This window comes from Pezoporus wallicus, unplaced genomic scaffold, assembly GCF_028554395.1.
Source record: "Pezoporus wallicus isolate ANWC-B61680 ecotype Strahan unplaced genomic scaffold, APGP_CSIRO_Pwel_v1 contig_6658, whole genome shotgun sequence".
Taxonomy (NCBI): Eukaryota; Metazoa; Chordata; class Aves; order Psittaciformes; family Psittacidae; genus Pezoporus; species Pezoporus wallicus.
The window spans coordinates 268,282-290,123 of NW_026642312.1; the positions used below are offsets into that span (position 1 = coordinate 268,282).

The window sequence follows — 21,842 nt, forward strand, 5'->3', positions numbered from 1 at the left end:
ACAAAGGGATGAAAAACAATACTTGAATGGATAAAACTGCAGCCTTATCATTTTGTGACTTACTGATTAATTTTAATGTATATCTGAAGTATAACAATGACTAATCTATTTAAATAGTTCATCTGTAAATATAGAAATCTTTAGAAGGCAATTGCATGCCTCAAAGCAAAAACTGATTTCTAGCAAGAATCAGGAAAGAATGCAGAAAGCCAAGGAAGCTACAGGAGAAGAGTATATAGTTAGAAACAAATGTGAGACCCAGAATGTCTGGATTCTGTCCCTGGTATTACTTACACTTCATACAACTGTGTATTAATTTAACTGTGAAAAATTCCTATTAAATCACATTTGTACTAAAGAAGGTAATAATACATCATGTCATATGAATCTGTTCTGAGATGGGATGTGAGGCTTTTAAAAGACTAATGGCTTAGACCTTGTACGGGTTAAGGGGAGATTGCACTGATGTGGAAATAGGAAGCAGGGTAATACTAAATGTCTAAAAACTTCTTTCCGCTATGGACAATACCATACAGGGTTTCTCTTTTAACTCCTGCCTAGCTCAAGAAACTGGAGTTCTTCCTTTACTTCAGCATAATCCACTGTCCTGAACTGAGTAATAGTAATAGAAAATGTATCCTTTCTGGATATTTCTAATGTTGTAGAGCAGTCTTGAAGAATTCTTCCATTATTCTAATTAGAAACTGAATTTAGATGAATACAGAAGAAAGCATAGTTCAGCTCCCAGTATTATTAAGGATTTGAGAGAACCATAAGGGAAAAATTCTGTAGTCAAGACAGTTGATGAGCTTCCTTCAACTGCAGTATTTTTCTATCTGATTTCTAATTTCCTGTTTGATTCTTTAGAGAATTTGAATTTGTTCTCTTTGATTCCCATGAAACTTAGAAACAAATTCAGTTTCATTGTGTTTCTGTTTACATTACTTGTAATGGTTTTATGATTCTCAAACACAGCCAATATTGAAAGTCAGTTCTAATTTTTATAGATGTAGTTGCATATTTTGAGACTCCTGATTGACTGATAACCTTCAGATAACTGAACAAATGGTTACCTTAGAGTAACTATTTCTCTGAGGTTAAAGAGTTACTTTAGTTTTTCAATCTACTTTGCTTTAAGCACTAAATCAACTTCCATGCACATTTTCACATTTTATTATTGTGGTATAAATGTTTATTTTCTTCTTTCTAAAGCTCAGAAAATATTGCCACTGAGAACTTAGATGCTTTCATGAAAATAATGCTGATCATCTGAATACCAGTACCTGAGCTTTCTGTCAGCATGAAGTAATCTTGTGAGGTTCCAGTATGATATTGGTTAGGATATATTTAAAACATAGGATGTAAAAGTGTATATTTTGACTGAAAATTCCTGTCAGTGCACTCTAATATTGACTTTTAATCCTCAGAGCCGATTTTGGAGGCTTTCTTTGAAAACCCATCCTAGCTTTGGTATTTTTCACCATGTTGGATCTCTGTGTGGTGTATGGAAGATAAAGAACTCATATGAAATTACCGATCACTATCTATGTAATGACACTGCAGCAGTGATATCTTTTTTACTGCCAGAGCAGGTCAGTGATTTGGAAGTAAGCCGAAGGAAAACTGGCCTGAATCATCCAGTTTTTAATAATGTAAATGTTTTCATAGCTTGGAAAAGCCATGGTAATTCTTAAGGTATCTAATCAAACCAATCTGAAAACACTTTTTAAAACACTTTTACAGGAAGGGTTGAAAATAAATTCTAGTTAAAATGAGAATCTTTGAGTGACTGGATAGTACAGCTGTGAATGTAATCCGAGGTCAGAAACCTGAAAATTGCTGGGTTAAGTGATGAGTAAGTGGCTTTCTTTTCTTTCCCTATTAGATAGAAAATGGCCGGCTGTGGAACTCTATTGTGAAGACCTCAGAAGAAATACAAATTTTTCCAGTAAGCTTTTCATAATGTAAATATAATCTGAGCTTTCCCAAATGGGCAGCTAAATCATGAGCAAGCAGAAAAACCCATTTTGGACTGTATTTCTGAACCAGGCTTCACCTTGTTTCTCGGGAACTTGTTAAAGGATTACAACTCAAAAGACAAGAGAAAGAAAACCTTGAACAGGAAGCTTATCCTACAATGAGAATTACAAGTACATCTTGTATCTGCCCAGTCCTAGTTTGTCTCTGTTTTGTGCAGAGGTGTTATGGAGCTGCTCACCATGGCTCCATCAAGGTGACTAGAAACCAAACCAAACACATAGAAGGCGAAACAGAAGTACATCATCGTCCCAAGCGTGGATGGGTGTGGAATCAGTTCTTTGTTTTAGAAGAACACATGGGACCAGATCCTCAGTATGTAGGAAAGGTAAGGTCTATGTCTTCTTTTCTGGGTTTGGTTTTGGTTTTGCCATCCCTTGAAATGTGGAATTGATAGACCAGGTGTCTCCGTAGATGGTGCCTCCTTTTTTAAAGTAGGACACCTCTGAGATTGCCATATATATACACAATGTATTTGCCAGTTGTATGTGTATACTTTCTGTATTTATTATAAAGAAAAAAGATAAATAAAAGTAAACAGGTTGAAGATATTAAAATAGGATAATATAATGTTTCTTCTGAGCTCAGATAAACACTGAGTGCAGCAGACCCTCTTACATCAGGTTATAGAACCCCATATGCATGGAGCTTAAATATGTCACTGCTAAAGACTTTTGCAGGTATTTCAGAATAAGATTCAGTTTCATTTCAGGGAATACTATAGGTACAGTCTAAACTCAATAGGGTATTCATTCCACTCTGAAGGTAGGGTGAAAAAGGGATCCTCCAAGGGGAAATTCTCTGACATTATTCAAAAAAGAGGCAGGAGGTGTGTTGTTACAGTTCCTCAGAAACCTATGAGAACAAGAAGCCCTGCATTTATGTTTTGACATATATTAGGGAGCTTCAGGAATAAAGTTCATGCTGATTCAGTTGTAGGCTGGCCAACTGAAGTCTGGTTTATCATGTATAATGTTGTCTGTCTAGCATGGTTTTAAATTTGCATTAAGATAACACAAAACTGTATATATAACTTTAGTGCAAGAAGTATGCCAGATGGAGCTTTTCTCACCCTGAATACTGTCTTTCAGCATTATGATAGTTTTTTTTTTCTTACATAATCTAGATTAGTCTTAATCTCCTTAATGAAAATGGAGAAAGGTGTTGAATATGCTGGGTGAAGAAAGATTGTTAATAGAGGTGAGGGCGTGGAAAAGGAATTAATCTTACTTTGCCTTCAAGTTGGGAATCCTGAAAATTATATCTCAGAGTACGAAAAAATATCCAAGGAAACCAGTAGCTTCTGAAATCACAGATGTCTGGTAGAAAGGGCTTTCAAATTTAAACAGATTCATCTGAACTAAAAATAGCAAGTGAAGCATCTGTATTTAAGGTACAGTTAACATGAAGACCAAAAAAAAAAAAAAAAAATTATTCAATTATGCCAAGCTTAGTAGAATACCAAGTATTTCAGCATACTAAAAATTGCTGAGATTTCTGCAGAAAATGTAAACTGGAGAAGGACCTCTCTAAGTGGAGATAATAGATTGCATCGAAAGAGAAGCTTTTAAAATGGGTAAGGGGATAAGGAGATATGCTTGCAGACCCATCTTAGACTGATTAGCATTTTCATGAATGATTTTGGAAACATTTTGTAAACATATTTCTGATGCAAAGCTATGCAGGAGAAGCAAAACATTGTCTGGAAAGAGCTAGATAGCATGAATAAAATTTAGATATGGAGATATGTAGTAAACCTCAAGACCACAATGTGATAAGGCTCTTACAGACAGTATCATGAATTTCGGGCATACACTACAGCTTGTCAGATGTAAGTGACAGAGGAAGAGAAAGATCTGCTCGGCAGATCAATTATTGCCTCTACTGTCATACCTTGAAAAAGGTAAATAGGACACTAAGCTGCAAAAACTGAGATAAGCAAAACAGAGATAAAGTGGTAGTGAAGGCATTGTGGAAAATAATGTTAACTTGTTTATTGCTTTGATTAACTTGGCCAAGAAAATTAATTTCTATATGAAGCTATACAGAAAAAAAATTAATATTATATTTGGGGTGATGTTAGAGAATAAAATCTAACCTTACAGCCACTGGGTTAGAGCAATTACGGAGAAAGCTGAGGTACTCCATGACTTTTTTGCCTCTGTCTTTACTCCAAGAGCTCCAACCACACTGTCCCACTGCCCCAAGTCACAGGAGGCAAGGGCAGGAACTGGGAGAATGAAGAATGAGAAGATGAGGTTTGAGATCATCTAAGGAACCTGAAGGGTTTTAAAAGTAAAGCATGTTTCTCTTTATGAAGGCATTTAGAAACATGATAGCATGAAAGTACAGGGGCCTGGATTCAGTCATCTAGAGGATGGTCCCTTTCAGTATATTTTCTGTTAGCCTCTGACTACTCTATTAATGCTACCTTTATTAATGCTACGTTTACATTAATGCTACATTTACCACTCAATGCTACATTTACCACTCAATGCTACATTTACATCATGCATAAATGTAAACATTCATTTACAGGGATCGATGAATAGTATTTCTTTTAATCCTTTGTGGTCAGATTGTGACTACATGCCTTGTTTGAGGACATCTTTTTCACTGTACATACCAATTTTTCTCCCTTTTTCCTTAAAGAATTCCCTGTGGTGCTCATAATATCCTACTCCGAGTACTTCACATTATTATTATTATTAAGTTAGTCTTTCCAGAAGCTTTGTGGGACTTGCAATCATTTGTACTCTATTTTCCATTTGTTGACACGGTTCTGATGAATTTACTGCAAAGGTCAATGCACTAGTTCAGGCATATATATTTAATTCAGAAAAAAAAGAAAGCCTGGCTAAGACTGACATCATATTAGTAATTAGCAAGATTTTGTTACTGGTCATTGTGCATGAGTTCCTTTTAATTTTGAAAAATGGATGTTTTACTGATGTCACATTTAATTGTACACACCTCATCAAGGTCTTATACTGTATGCCTTTAATTTGACAAGAAGCTTTCATGCAAAGCTCCTCAGTTTATGAAGGAAGGCTATGTGAGCAGTGCCCTTTAATTCCAAGCTTCTGTTTGGGGGCAACAAGATATCAGTTCTGTCAGTTATTTATTCTGTAGACTGCTCTGTTTCACTGGTGAAAGTTTTGCCATTTGTGATCTGTCCTTTCACATTTTTCACACCCAATTTGGGAGTAACATCAGAGAAAGCAGAGTCATTATATACAATGCTGTTATAATGATTAGAGTCATTGTCATGGAAATGCACACTGCAGACAAGAATAGGGTAGGCCTGCAATAAAAATGGTAAGGTTTCTCATTCTTATCCTGAAGTGATTGTCAAAAGGATGGATTAATTTACTGCCAACATCTGTTATACTGCAAGTGTTAGGACAACAAGTCATCATTATATTAAAATATCGAACATATCCCCATTCCCCAGTCATTATTTCTTTTCTCTCTAAAAAAAAAAAAAAAAAAAAAAAAAGTCATTTAGTCATTTGGAGACTGTAAATGTGTATAAAATTAACCCATATTAGCCATAATCAGAAGGTTTTTAAAGGAACATGGCAAAACAAGTTCCTAGAAAAATTAGTTTATTGTACAAATGAGAAATGATCCTTTTGTAGCTGTTAAGCATTCTCTGTAGTTCTGAGATTATTGAACTGGTTTCCTGATGTTGGACTTGCTGTAAGTGTTCAATATTTCAGGGTGTTTTCCTGAACAAACAACTCCAAACCTTTTTTTTAATTAAAAAAGGTATCTTTAAAAAATTTAAAACTACAGCAACTATTAATATAATATGGAATTATTATATTATATTATTATATTAATATATTAATATAATATAAAATAATTAATTACTTGTGGTAATTATTTGACAACTTCCCAATGATCAGTAGTAGCTAACAATGTTGGTTCTGGCAGACTGCTTATCTATGGCTGTAGGTATATGTGTGTGTATGTGCACGTGGTGGACAAACTGTGTAAATTAAGTGGGAACAAATATTCTTGTCTCAAATAAGCAGCTTGAATCCACAGAACTGATCTTTCAGCTACATGAGCTGTTCAACACTGTCTCGCACAACATCCTTGTCTCTAAATTGGAGAGACTTCAATTTGATGGATGGACCACTCAGTGGATAAAGAACTGGCTGGATGGCTGCACACAAACAGTTGTGGTCAATGGCTCAATGTCCGGCTGGAGACCAGTGACAAGTGGTGTCCCTCAGGGATCGGTGTTGGGACCGGTCTTGTTCAACATCTTTGTCAGTGGCATTGACAGTGGGATTGAGTGTGCCCTCAGCAAGTTTGCCGATGACACCAAGCTGTTTGGTTCGGTTGATATGCTGGAGGGAAGGAATGCCATCCAGAGGGACCTTGACACATTTGTGAGGTGGGCTGATGCTTTCCTGTTAGGGTGGTGAGGCACTGGAATGGGTTGTGAATGCTCCATCCCTGGCAGTGCTCAAGGCCAGGTTGGAAGAAGCCTTGTGTGGCATGGTTTAGTGTGAAATGTCCCTGGCCATGGCAGGGGGGTTGGAACTGGCTGATCTTAAGATCCTTTCCAACCCTAACTATTCTATGATTCTAATAGGGCTTGGTGGACTTTTTGCATATTCTATGAGACTTCTTACCTTTTGGATGTGTCTGATGAAAACTACCTATATGAAAACGTAGCTTAAAGGGGCAGGCCTAGTGAACACACCATGGCCTGGTGAGTAGTTGGGTACCAACTGCACCAGCTCAGAGGAGCAAAGATTCTCCTGAGGAAATTGAGAAAATCTTATGTTGTAGAGCTGCAAACTTCTAACATTTCTCAGTTGCCATGGCTGATACAGTTTGCATTTCTCTTGTATTTTCTTCATGCTTCCAGATTAGATAATTCATGTGTCAGAATATGGAAAAAAATTAACAAATTAACAAGTTTAAGAAAGAACATGTTTTCAGTCCATAACATTCTTCATTTTGAACCTTCACACCTATTTGTCTGCTCCTTCTGATATTTCCTAAAAATGAGAGTGTATACGTTTCTTAAAAGTTGGTGAGTTGCACTGGAAGCAGGTCACACATTCACTGTCTTTTTTATTTTGGAAAGAGAAGTAGATGGGCAATGATAAAGGGAAGATCAGCATTGGTTAGAGGCTGAGTGAATCATAGAAGTAGATGGGCAATGATAAAGGGAAGATCAGCATTGGTTAGAGGCTGAGTGAATCATGATATTAGAGGCAAAAGCAGAGGAATACAACGAACAAGTCTGACAGTTGATGTCCCTGTGGACACTTTGAATCTCTGAAATACAGAATGTGTATCTCTTCATCCACTTCACATGTCCTGTGAAGGGTAAATAGTAGTTTTCAAGTACATTTTTATTCCCAAATCTGGGGGGTTAAGGGAGTGACACTTCTCACATTTTCACCTGTAATTCAAAACCATTTGAGATTTATGTTGATTGGGGAGATAAAGAAATATGGAAGAGTGAGAAATGAGTGTGAATAGAGGAAAAGGAAAATGAAAGTAACAGCCTTTAAAATGTACTAAAGTTATTGTACCACAAGTTAGATTAAGAAAGAAATCCCAGGTGTTATATTGGATGTTAAAGGTAGTAATTCTGTTGTTACTATTTATCTTACTCTTGAAAACTGAAATATAGCATACCAGACTTGTCATTCAAAATTCTTTTTCAAAGTCATTGAAGTAAATTAGTTCTAATATAGGACAGTTAATTTAATCTTCCCTGATCATATCAAGAGAATTTCATATCTCAGATTGTATGACAGAATGGGGAAAATATGTGTATTTTAGTATAAGTGCTAAGAAAAAAATGGAAGTGGAGTTTTACAATTAAAATAATTTTATTGAGTGCTGGAGGTTAACATAAAATTCAGTCTATTTCAGCATTTCAGACATAATGAAGAGTTCTAAAATTTATCCTGATAAAAAAAGTGGAGTGGGCTTGTGATAAAGCAAATAAAAAAAATTTAAAGGGAAGTGTAGATGTTATAGTCTAAAGATTTTGCACATGGTTTATTAGCCCTTTTCATGCCTTCATAAAAAGGCATGCAAGTGGCATAATCAGCATCTAGAGTAACATGCATTTCATTTTCTACCTTTTAGCTTGCAAGTTTCAAAATAATGTATTTAGATAAAATATTTTTCCTCTATAGCTAGCAAAGATGGGGTAGCAATAACAACCTAAATATGCAAGCACAGATTTTTCTGTTCTTTTATAGACTTTGGTTGCTTCTATGAAAGTTTATACTAGAATAGACCTATATAGAAAATAACGTAAAAAGAAAAGGAGTGGAATTTTGGCTAAGCAAGCTTAAAAATGACATATTTCATGTGTGTAGTGTGAAAGAGATCAACTTCATAATCTTTTCAGGGCTCTTAGAAGAAAGGAGAAAATGAACATTGAATGAATATACTTAATATTTGAACAAAGATTTAGCTTCACAATTTTTAATTATATTTAAGACTGAGATGTCTCAAGCTGCTTCCAAAGGACCTCTTGGTGAATCTGTGAAAGATTGAGATTATCAGTGTTTGGACTGAAAAAGTAGAGATTTGTCCTGGGTTCAGCAGTAGCAGTCATTTTTCTCCTTCTTGGTAGCTGGTGCAGTGCAGTGTTTTGACTTTCGGCTCGGGAACAGAGCTGATAACAATAATGTTTTGGTTTGGCTAAGGACTTTGTGAGCGTCATGCTCTGCCAGGGAGGAGGGGAAGCCAGGAGGAAGCAGAGACAGGACACCTGACCCAAACTGACCAAAGAGGTATTCCATACCACAGCACATCATGCCCAGGATATAACTGGGAGTTAGCTGGAAGGGCTGGGAGATTGCAGGGTTGGAGGAGGTATGGGTCGGTGCTTGGTCGGGCTTGGGGAGCGAGTTATCGGTCAGCTGGTGCTGAGGTGTTGTATTCTCTTCCCTTGTTATTTCCTTTATCATTGTTATTATTGGTGGTAGCAGTAGTGATTGGTGTTATACCTTAGTTACCAAACTGTTCTTATCTCAACCTGTGGGAGTTGCATTCTTTTTGACTCTCCGTCCCTTGGGGAGTAGGGGGAGGACAAGAAGGGGGGGGGGGGAAGTGAGTGAACAAGTTGTCTGGTTTGGTTTAAACCACAACAAGATTTGTATTTTAATAGATGCCTTTTAATTAAAAAATTAAAAAAAAAAAAAAAATCCTCTGTTAGAGTTTCTTCATAGATCAGTAACCTCAGATTTCGTAATGCTTTCTATTTACTTCAGTCTTTATTGTTCTTCCTGATTACTCAAAATCATCTTTTTCCCTGTTACATCATTTTCATTGCATTAGGTGACTAACCTCAGATTTTACAGTACTTTTTATCTCTTCCAATCTTTATGCTTCTCTGCTCACTGATTACTCAGGTCCTAATTCTCGTCACCCTTACTGTTGCTAAATACCATTTTGATTCAGTGCCACTGAAGCTGATTGAAAGCCAAAACTCATCATACAGGATAGTGCTTACTTCTGTCTTCCTCTGTCTGTCTCCCACTATTGCTCAGGGAATAGCCTTACCAAGAGCAGAGGAAATGTGCTGCACAGACAGCCCCTTTTGCTGCCTCCATGCTGATAGCAACACTACCTTTATTCAACAATTGCTATTTGGCTTCTTATTGAGAGGTTGAGGACATTACTGAAATTCTGCAAGTCATGGAATGCTATGGACCTTTAGGTTTCAGTTATTTTTGAAGTGGAATCTCTAAACATTCAGAGGTTATTTGGGGAAAAAGTAAACTCAAGGGAAGAGACTTCTTTCATCAGCCATATCAACCTGACTTTCTTCTAGCGTGTTCAGCTGTATCTGAGGTTTCCTGAAGCATAGTAGTTGCATTGCAGTCCTTTGACAGAAAACGGTTATATAGAGACTGACAAGGGCATTTTGACTTGACAGACCAACCAGAAAAACAGAAAAGCATGAACATATTGAAGTGTTCAGTTCTAGTCCAAAGACATGAGCTAAAGTGTTTACCTGGTTTAACTTCATTTAAGGCAGTGTGGAATTGCAACAAGGAGAAACTTGGTCCTTTGTGTCAAAACAGCACCTCTGAATCTAATGTCAAAGTAATAACTGTTTTTGTAAGGAAGCTTTATATAGTCTGTCAGTTCTATATTGCAAAACATTAGTTTGCAATGTGGAGATGGTTATTTCAATTAATGGATCAATGTGATCTAATCTTCCCCGAGACTCTTACAGACTGAAAAAGTCTGTACAAAACTTGACCTCTTTTTTTATTCTTTACTTCTTACCGTTTCATGATTCTGACACACCAGCAGTTGAAGTTATTTCTTTTATATGCTCTTTGTGCTGACTCTATTGATGGAACCAACATTTTAGCTGTATTTTTGTTTTTGGTGGTTTTTATTAGTTTTTTTTTCTTTTTTGTTGTTTTGCCTTGTTTTTTCTGGGGGGGTGTTTGGGTTTTGTTGCGGTGGGTTTTTTTTGTTTTTTTTTTTTGTGGGGGAGACCCAGCTTTGTACCTGCCTAGCCTTGTTCCTTCCTTCATTCTGGTTTTCCCTTGGTCGTGTATTGGTTTTACACATTGAGGTGCTGGTGGGATGTCTACCTGGGCATCCCCTATGCGGAGCAGCCAGTGCTTTCCAGTGCCAGACAGAGCCAGTTCCAGGCAGCTCCACCAGCCCCACAGCAGGGCAGAGCTGATCCCCTCAGATAGAACGCATATCACCACTGTTAGGTATTTTCTCCTTTTTTCATGTAGAAGGATGTGACAAGTGAAATCACACAGAAACATGCTTTAGCAAAAAGATATGCTCTTTTTCTAAGGTGTAGATGGTTGTGAAAGAGTAGGGATTTTAGGTTTAGGAGCTTGTTCATTCATTTCAAAATGTCTGAAAAAAGGTGAGTGAGACTGCAATATTCCTAGATCTGTAGCAGCATTTGCAAAAGGTTAGTTGTGTGGTGTACTCTATACAATACTAAAGGCAATGACTCATATTGTTTGATGTTGAATGTATTGCTTTCTCAGCAATTGCTTCTTCGCTTTACATGAGGTTTTCTAGAGGAAAGGTTGATTGTATGGAGCTGTTCAAGGCTGGAGATGACAGTTGCAAAGATGTCTCTCTGCACAAAGATATTATTAAAGGACTTGGGGAACAAACTCATCAGAAGAGCTTGCTCTGAGTCTGTTGCTCAAGAACAGTAAAGTAGTTGTCCTGTATGTTTAACATTTGTATCAAATCTTCATTTTTCATCTATGAATAGTTTGGAATTTTCCATTAGGTTACAAACAAAAATCCCAGTCATCAGGGGTAATAATTTGAATTCAGAAATTTACACTTGGGAATTACATTGGGTTTAGTATATAATTAATTTTTGTGGCATGGGGTATTGGATGTCCTTTTCTGTTTTGTTATCAGATACAAGAAAACTGTTGCCAAAATGTATTTGTTTTGTTATCTTCCAGTGAATTAGCATACTCAATACTTCAGTATAAATAAAACAGCTTTGCAAAGTCTCACATAAAAGACATACCAATAATTACAGTTTTGCAGACATTTTTTCATGCTGGTCAAAGCACCTGCTTGAGCTATTTGTGTGATAATGTGTTGATAATAAAAGAGGTGCTATTCACAAACAGAACCCCTTCCTTTGAATTAGGAAAACGTGCTAAGGAAGAGGTTTCTGTACATGTTTACAAAAGAAATAGAACTACTTACAATTTATATAAATATGCTGGGGTTTTAATTTTTTTAATATATTTATATTGCTAGATTTTATTACTTAATATTAATTATCTGTTTTAATCGTTAAATTCAATAGTATCCTAAAGAGGTATAGTTTGGGATCTGGTAAAGGTTTACAGAAGCAGCGTTTGCACACCCTTGATGTATGAATAATTTCTATCTGAAATTCTTGAGTCAAATCATGACAACATAACCATTTCAACAAACTACAGAGTGTCTTTATGGATGTTTCAGATGTATTATTAAAACTGCAAGAACATTACCTTGCTGACTAGAATAACAAAGTTGGTGATGATGTGTTGAGGATATTCAGATATCTTAGGGTATTCAGCTTCTATGGCAGCAAAAATGCAGTAGTAATGGGGTATTTACACCCTGTAAAGCAGGAAAAAATTTACATTGAGGTTGAACCCTAGTATCAAAAGGCTCTAGCCATAATAAATTACTACTTCATAAATTACCTAGTCATCAAATCTCCAAAAGAAGAACTAAAGCTAAACTTAGTCTTAAGTAATGCTTAAAGCAAATGCCAACCACCCACCAGAAAAATGTGAAGGGCTAAGGGAAGTTGGAATGACTAAATGGCACGGTAGAGAGGGCAAATCAGCTGTTTCCAAATGAGGGAAATAGAAACAACTGAGAAATTTTGCATCCTAATTGTAATGCACAACAACCCATCCAAGAAAATTTGAGGAAAAACTTGCAATAAAAACCATAAAATTCTTCCCTAGAAACATCAAGATGAGGACGCTTACCAGAGACTGTTATGCTGAAAGACTGAAAAACAGTTGAGGTGTAAAAGGCATAAAGAGAGCAAATCAAGGCTGTTGCAGAATTGGTGAAAGAATTTTTTTTTTTAATCTCTTTACCATGGGAGACCTGGGGGAACACAGCAGTCGTTTTATAAGGAATGCATAAAAGGAGGAGTCTCAAACTGAGGCACTGTGGAAGAAGCTATAGATTCAATCAACACACAAAGTTATTAATCACATAAACCTGGTGCAGTATTTCAAGAAGAAATACCTAACCCAATAATTTTGGTATAATAATATCTAAATAAATAATATCTAGTTTGGTATATGAGGGTACAAACAAACAAAAATTAACCTGAAAAAAAAAACCAAAGCAAAACAAAACCCAAAACTAATGCCCCCCCCCCCCAAAAAAAAACAAACACAAAAACTCCTCAAAACAAACAAATAAACTCAAAAACAACCAACCAACAAAAAAAACCTCAAACCCTGCGTGTGGTGAAATCCAGTGCCACATAACATTTAAAACTATTTGTGGAAAGCAGGGTGAATAGCCAAATGACACATTTCATTAATTATACTAAGCTATTGAGAAGAAAAAGATGGGAAATACAAATTGTAAAGAAATGAAGCAGGGGGATCTTCTAAGACTGACTGAAATTCAATACAGATAAATGGGCACATGAGCAGCAGCTGAGTTGAACAGTTTTAATTGACAGTTACCACTCATTAAAAAGACTGTAAGGTTATATGAGTGCTAAGATAAACCTCTGTCAGCAAAATGCCTAGAAACAACCCAGTGAATAAACTGAACATTAGAAATCTTTAGGAAGAGGGGAAAAAGAACACCAAATATTTTACTGTATAAATCTGCTGTGCACCTTTGTCTCAAACACAAAGCATACTTCTCATTTTCTTATCCTTTTCCCCAGTCTTGCAAAAGAAACACTTCTGAGAAGGGCAACAAGGCTGATCTAATGTATAGAACAGTTCTGTATGAGGACTAACTAATTAGGCCATCAGTCACTTTGATTTGAGAAACTCCACCTTTCTGATTAAGAACTTCAGTTCTAGAATTACAGTGTTTAAAGCTGTTGTATTTTTGTGCACAGAATTTTTTTATATGGGAAGGGATTGCTTTACATTCTTGTTAGTATGAAGAACAGCTGAGTAGGGGAGGGGTCTTCTGACTGAAGAGATAAAGTGGGTTGGATAATGGCCTAGACAGTTGTAATTAGTGTGAGGATGTGAATCAGGAATGATTTTTCATTTTCCTTTCCTTCCCTCCTACATGGAGCAGGAATCTTTGGAAAAACAAACAAACAAAAATGAAAACAAAACAAAAAAAGCCCTCAGCACAACAAACTAGAAATAAAGAAAAGAAGGCAGTTCTTCACATATGAAATTGGTAAAACTGCTTAGTATAGTGATCCTAATTAGTATCTCAATAATGAATTGAGGTAATTCAGCAGGTAAAAAACACAGCACATTCAGATTAACAGCAAGCCATAGTTTGACAGAAAACCTAGGCATTCAAAAGCTCAGAGCTGCACATCCACATGGATAGCTGAGCTGTATCTGTAATAAATGCTAACAAAAATTGCTTTTGCCCCTCACACACCTATGTCACATGGACTGTTGTTATATTAAATGCTATTCCAAGATTGATTGTGTCAACAGCTATTACTGATGAACTCAACATTTCCAGTCCAACCTCTCTTCCTAGATAATGTTTTCTCTACATGTCTGTAATAGCATGAGCTAATCTTGGTTTACATTTTATTTGGAGGAATTAGTTTCTCTGTTTCTCCTCTATATTGTATGAAATCAATGTGGCATGTTTCTTTCAGAGCACAAGGAATACATTCATGGTAAACAGCTTTCACACTTAAAGCAAATTGGCAAATTACAGTGACTCATTCAAGGTTTGTTTTTATTTAAATCACTTTTATTTGGAATCTATATTCCAGGTTTACATGAAAAGCTAAAATATAAACATAGTAGTATAACAGTGTACACAGCCTGGGGAACAAACAGGAGGAACCAGAGCTCCATGCCCAGTCAAAAAGTTACAATATCATAGGAATAACTGATACATGGTGGGAGAGCTCACTTGACTGGAGGATCCCGATGGATGACTTTAGACTTGTTTGTAAAGACAGGGTAACAGAGGATGAGGTGGTTGGAGCTAGATGATCTTGAGGTCCTTTTCTACACTAACCATTTTATAATTCTATGATTAAGGAGAAGCTTAAATGTATGGAAGTCAGCTATGGCGATTGTGGAAGTTCCGTTAAATGCCTCTGGGTCAGCATCAAAGGGATTATCTCAAAGGGGGATCTTGCAGGTAGCAGATGCTACCAACCTCCAAAACAACTTAGTAAGACTAACGAAGCAATATCTGGGTCGCTTGAGCACGCTTCAGGTCAACAGAACCTGCTTCTTATGTGCGACTTCAACTACCCAGACGTTTGTTGGAAGAACAACACAGTAGCTCACATGTCATCCATTATGTTCCTGGAAAACATAGAGGACTGGCTTCCTCATACAAATGGTAGATGTGCCAACCAGGAACGAGGCATTTCTGGACGCACTACTCACTGAGAAAACCTTTATTGTGATATCTTGGTTAGTAATCACCTTGGCTGCAGTGACCACAGTGTTGTGGAGTTTGGATTCTGCCTGAGCATGCTGAAGGCTAGTACCAAGACAAAAGATTTAGATCTTAGAAAAGCAAATTTCAGAGGTCAGTTGGGAGGGATTGCATGAGAAGCTTCCATGGATGATAAATGAACTAGAGAGTGCTGGGAGATTTTCAAGAACTCTCTCCTGGAAGCACAAAACCAGTTCATCCCCTAATTCCAGGTAAGGGAATTAGGTGGAGCAAGAGACCCCCTTGTTTTAACTGTGACCTGAGTCTGCTCAGAAGCAAAAAAGAGGAGTGCCAGAGACGGAAAACGAATACCCTTTGCATGCATATGCAGACAAATACCCGTGGAGAACTACAAGGGCATTGCCAAAGTGTACAGAAATACAGTTACAAAAGCAAAAAGTCAGCTCAAATTGAAATTGTCCAGAGATGTCAAAGACTATACAAAAAGGTTATTTAGGTACATAAGAAGAAACAGAAGAAAAAATACTGTTCCACTGTCAAGCAGAGAAGCTATATTAAGTCACCAACAACCCTGAAAAGGCAGAGACTCACAACGCTTTCTTCACCTCTGTTTTTACCAGCACTGTTGGGTCCTAGGCCTTGGGAACAAAACTCCAGGTTGATGGTTGATACAGACACAGACCCAATGTCAGTGGAAGAGTTGGTATGTGAACTATTACAGGAGCTTGACCCCTACAAATCAATGGGCCCTGACAGTATCCACCTGTGCATGTTAAGAGAGCTGGCTAACATCATTGTAAAGTCACTCTCCATAATCTTTGAGAAGTCGTAGAGATCAGGGGACATCCCAGAAGACTGAAGGAAGGCAAACGTCACCGCCATGTACAAGAAGGGCTTAAGGGAGAATCCAGTCAATTATAGGCTCATCAGTCTTACTTCAGAACCTAGGAAAGTTGTTGAACAAAGCCTCTTGGTGGCTTTCACAAGTCAAATGAAGCTCATGATTGGGAAAACCCAGCAGGGATTCACCAGGAGCAAACTGTGCAGGACAAACCTGATTGCCTTCTACAATGAGGTAACTTGCTCATTTGATGGGGGGCGAGCGGTGGACGTCTTCTATCCAGATTTCTCCAAGGCTTCTGATACAGTTTACCAAAGTATCCTCCTTGAGAAATCAATGTGTTACAGTCTTGACAAGTGATCTGCGCAGTGGATGGGGAACTGGCTGACTGGCCACACCCAGAGGCTGGTGGTAAATAGCTCCTTTTCAAACTGGCAACCTGTCCCTAGTGGGGTCCCACAGGGCCCAGTGCTGTTAAGTATCTGGTCTGAAAGATGTACTGACCACTTACACAGTAAACAGACATTCTGTTCCATGTCTTGGAAGTGTTCTAAGCTGCAAAGTATTAGAATTAATTTGTGGTGATTTTAATTTCTATGGAGAACAATGCTTTTCTCTGTCTGCCTTTTGTAGGAAATCATAATGAAAAAGAAACCCCTAGGGGGAAATGTGATACAAGTATCAAATGACACAGCTACCCACCGGAGAATGTAAAAGTTTCCTTTCTGGCTCAGTAGTTAAGTTACTTTTAAAATTTAAGGTTTCTTCAAAATTGCTAGAACCAAAATTGTTAGATCTCTAAACTCAATATTCTTCCCTCCCCCAAAAACCTGAGAGTTTAAAACTCTGCTATTTAGGTGCTTCTTCATCAATGTAATTCCGTAGGTGTATCTATAGGTGCAATATTGGTTTATTAAAGTAGAAATCTCTAAGTGACAACACTCTTCCACCAATAAAATTGCCTTTAACGGTTCAGACTATTGAACACCAAGTGCAGAAAAGGGATCTCAATGTGTCAGTGTACAGACAGGAGAGCAAGAGTGCTCCAGTTTCTCAGCCCTTATTAGGGCTATTAATAGCCTACCTATTTCCCATGGTATTCCCTTCTGTCGAGTTATTTTCCAGTCCATGGTTACTGTGTTTTCTAACACCTGCATCCCTCCCCCATCAGCACTGTTTTTAAAGAAATGGAGGCATACTTTTTAAAATATGTTGAGATTCTGCAGAAACACTTTCTCCTTATTCTTCATTGTTCAGCTGGATTCCCTTCACTTGTTGGAATTTCTAGGATTGTATTTCCCAGCTTCCAGCAATTTGTGGTTGTATTAGCTACATTTAATCTTTCTTTGTTATACCTGTGGCTCTAAAAGACCACCATGCTCTGACTTCATGTGGATTCTTGGGAGGCTAAAAGATGTTTTAATCTTCATATTACCTCATGTCTATGTAGCAGCTTACGAAAGATCATATTAATGTATGAACAAAATATTCTTTGTATGTGGACACTAGAAGCTAAATTAGACCTGTTCCATGCACTTCAGACCTTTCTCATTCTCAAATGTACTGCATAGGCAGGTAATGTAAGTTTCAAGACTACATATTGCATTCATATATTACAGCTACATGAACTGCTAATGAGAAGCAAGATAGAATAAATATGAATGATTTTGGTTTGTATTGCCTAGACTCTAGGGTCCAGAGATTCTGGAGACATATTAGTTAATTCACATTCAGAGTATGATCTGAAACTTAGTTTTACGGAGGCCAACTGAATTGTTGGGAAGTAAACTGGGTTCCCAAACAGTACATAACAAGAAGCCTGTCCTTCCCATCCCAGTATTAATTTAAGAAAGAAAAAAAAACAATAAAATTTAGTCCTCAACTTTTATGCATTTGGATTGCATCTTTCCAGACCTCTTGCTCTTGCATATACCCCTGAGTATGCATGGAGTGGCAGTAATTTTTCCTGGCTCTTGGCACCAGGACAAGCAAATGCTTTTTATGTCAGACAGATGCAGGCTTGTTTCTGGTGTCTACTCAAATATGGCTGAAGGCATAATTCAAGAGCACAAAACAAGGGAATTAACAAGTAGTGCTGTACTCTGAAATGTTCATCACTCCACTGAAGCCTATAATTAATAGGTAGTCATGCAGTGTAAAAGAGGACTCTGTACCTACCTTTTCCTTGTTTTTTTCTTCTATGTGCAGATATTGTGCAGAGAAAAATCTGTACCTCTACTGCCTTGATTTAGCAGAACATAAGCACTAAAGTGTTGGAGATAATGCAGTTTACTAGAAAGTAAGTGTAGCATCTCATATGGTAATTAATAACATCTAATATCATATTAACATATTAAAGATGTTTATGTTGTTATACTAAGTTTCTGAATAGCTCTAGCAAATCACGCTGATGTGACAGTAATTTGAATTTCACAGACTGGCTTCTCAGCTGATGTAAATGGCAAATTATTGTATTTGTACTCTAAATTGTATCTGAAGATCTTGCCACATCTATAAGGAATCAAGGAGAACTGTATACAACATAATTGTATGTTGAGGTCTGTGTCCTAGTTGCTGTTTACTTCATGCATCCTCTGAAGAGTTTCTGACAGAAGCTAGTTATGAGTTTAGTCTGTGAAGCTCTCCCAGAGGGGAAATCATGAATTGGCTTTGTAGAGTAAGATGTTTCGGGAAGCATAGGTGGTTACAAGATGACATAAGCAGAACCTGGTTTCTCTTCTGTTAGTTATTGGGAAAATAACTTATTTGGACAAAAGTGCATTGAGAATGCAGAACACAGGTTATAGTAGCAACAGGAAGTCCAGGTTCTGAAAGAACTTACCCAAGTGACCACTATGAAGTGTCTGTACAGATTAATCTCAGATCAACCAGCATTCAGGCATAAAATTACCGTGAACTTGTTTGCTCACCCTTCAGGATATTTCATCACTTTTTTGAAAGCTTTCTGGCTTGGGTCAGCTTTTTCAGTTCTGTCCCTCTTGGAAGAATATAGATATTTTGCCAACCGTATCCTGGGCTGCATCAAAACAAGCGTGGCCAGCAGGTTGAAGGAGGTGATCCTGCCCCTCTACTCTGCTCTTGTGAGACCTCACTTGGGGTATTGTGTGCAGTTCTGGTGTCCTCAACATAAAAAGCACATGGAACTTTTGGAACAAGTCCAGAGGAGGGTGTCCTGGGTTCAGCAGTAGCAGTCATTTTTCTCCTTCTTGGTAGCTGGTGCAGTGCAGTGTTTTGACTTTTGGCTTGGGAACAGAGCTGATAACAATGATGTTTGGTTTGGCCAAGGACTTTGTGAGCCTCATGCTTTGCCAGGGAGGAGGGGAAGCTGGGAGGAAGCAGAGACAGGACACCTGACCCAAACTGACCAAAGAGGTATTCCATACTGTTGGTGACCCCGGGAGTCGCGGGAGACAAGCCTCATGCTATCATGGTCAGCAAGTCTCGTTTATTTAGCAAGATACACTCATTTTTATAGCCCGCGGTGTTAGGTACATTGTCTGCCAGGATACAGCAAAATCATTGGTTAGTCGGTATTGACGCAGGGGTCTCTAAGTAACTGTAACCACTTCTTGTTTCAACTTGTTTTGACATGTCCCAGCTTGCTCAAGCATTACCGTTGCGCTTATCTCAGCAAGATGTACATCCTGTTTCTTGAGCAACTCAGAATAAGCATTAACCACAAAATCACTGCGACCTTGAGGCGCAGCCCTGAGGCCTATCTTTCCACCAGCTGCACAATATCATGACCTCTGTTACTTAGCCATTCTGCTGTTAAGCTCTCTACACCATACCACAGCACGTCATGCCCGGGATGTAACGGAGAGTTAGCCGGAAGGGCTGGGACTGCAGGGTTGGAGGAGGTATCGGTGGGTGCTTGGTCGGGCCGGGGAGGGGCAAGTTATCGGTCGGCTGGTGGTGAGGTGTTGTATTCTTTTCCCTTGTTATTTCCTTTATCATTATTATCATTGGTGGTAGCAGTAGTGATTTGTGTTATACCTTAGTTACTAAACTGTTCTTATCTCAACCTGTGGGAGTTGCATTCTTTTCGATTCTCCTCTCCATCCCTCTGGGAGCAGGGGGAGGGAAAGAAGGGGGGGAGTGAGTGAACGAGCCCTCTGCCTGGTTTTAAACAATGACAGTTCTTTTTGGCGCCCAACGTGGGGCTTGAGGGGTTGAGATAACAACAGATGTGATCGGATTAATAGTCACTCTTCACAATGCTGATTTATTGGCTCTCAGAGTTGTTCTTGTTGATCTCACAGTTTCAGAATGTAGTACATTACTTAGAGCCGGTATTTGCTGTGTTAGTGTTTATCAAGTGTGGGGCCTGGGCTAAGGTTCTTGTCTCACTGTGCTTTATGGCCATGACTTGTAATACGGGCGGGCTCCAGCAGCAGGGCGGGACGGACATGGCCGTGGACTTGCACCTGGCCGTCCGGCTGCTCTTCACCGTCCTGGCCCTCGTCCTCGCCTCCGTCTTGGTGAGGCCTCGGGGAGCCGAGGGGGAGCGGCCCCGGGAGCCGGCGGCCGCCAAAGCGGCCCGGGAGAGCGGCCCCGGGGACAAAGCGGCGGCGGGAGCGGGGCCGGGAAGCCGCGAGGGGACGGCTGCCGGTGGAGGAGGTCGGGGCGGTCGAGGAGAGGAAGGAGGCGGCTGCCGAACAGCGGGAGAAGGCGGCGGAGGAGCCGAGCCCCGCGGAGGAGCCGAGCCCAGCCCCGCGACGGCCGAGAGCATTCCCCGGCAGCCGCCCGCCGAGCCCCAGGAGGATGCAGGAGACCACGCAGCATTTCCCAGCAAGGCAGAGGAGGAAGAGCTGGACTCAGGAAAAGAGAAGCTGGTGGTGGGAGAGCCGGCAAGCGCAGCAGCTACACCAGCCCCAGTGACAAGTACAGCAGCATCGTTTGAGAGTTCTGAAGGTTTTGAATGGCCTTTGGGTATCCTTGGGACCTGCCTGCTGATTGTGATGGGGATCAGCATGTTGGCACACACACAGGCTGTGTTCTACCCACAACCATTTTGTCTGATCTCAAAAGTTAAGCAGAGTCAGGTTTGGGTCTTGTCTGGGGTTAGACGACAATATAGGGGGACTGACAGGTTTTCCCCAAGGCTGGAGAGTCATGAGTGGCAGGGTGTGTGGGACAGTATGGGCAAGTATGTAGTCCACTGGGCCCCTCCCGAGCTTTGGAAGCGTTGGAGATGGAAGGCAGCTGTGTGGAGTCCCCAGCAACAAGCTGCAGAAACTGCTTAAGGGGACAGTGAATTATTTTGAGCCTGGTGGGCCCATGGCACTTCAGGCCATCAGAGCAGAGATGCAACATAGGGATGGACTCATGATTGAGGGGTGGACTTAGCAATGGACACTATTGCCTAGGTTATTCATGCTGTGAACACTGCACACAGTCTCTCCTGCTCTGACTGTTACAAGAGATGGAGCCTCATATCATGGACCAGATGGACTCAGCAGCTTTATAGGGACTGGTCCATGCACTAAGATAAGAGTATATTGAAAATGTAGGATCTGAGCATGACATGAATGGTATGGAATAAGGGGTGGATAATGTCCTGGGTTCAGCAGTAGCAGTTATTTTTCTCCTTCTTGGTAGCTGCTGCAGTGCAGTGTTTTGACTTTCAGCTCCGGAACAGAGCTGATAACAATGATGTTTGATTTGGCCAAGGACTTTGTGAGCCTCATGCTCTGCCAGGGAGGAGGGGAAGCCGGGAGGAAGCAGAGACAGGACACCTGACCCAAACTGACCAAAGAGGTATTCCATACCACAGCACGTCATGCCCGGGATGTAACGGAGAGTTAGCCGGAAGGGCTGGGACTGCAGGGTT

The 21,842-nt window shown here is 39.3% G+C and overlaps 1 protein-coding gene across 2 annotated transcripts in view; it reads left to right on the forward strand.

Moving 5' to 3' along the window:
* CDH18 (cadherin 18) overlaps positions 1-21,842 on the forward strand; it is a 268,040-nt gene that overhangs the window by 83,821 nt on the left and 162,377 nt on the right. For both annotated transcript variants that reach the window (XM_057428840.1, XM_057428841.1), the window contains exon 4: positions 1,886-2,365. In XM_057428840.1, coding sequence (XP_057284823.1) covers positions 2,138-2,365 — 228 coding nt within the window. In that variant the 5' untranslated portion in view covers positions 1,886-2,137. The remainder of the gene's footprint in view (positions 1-1,885; positions 2,366-21,842) is intronic.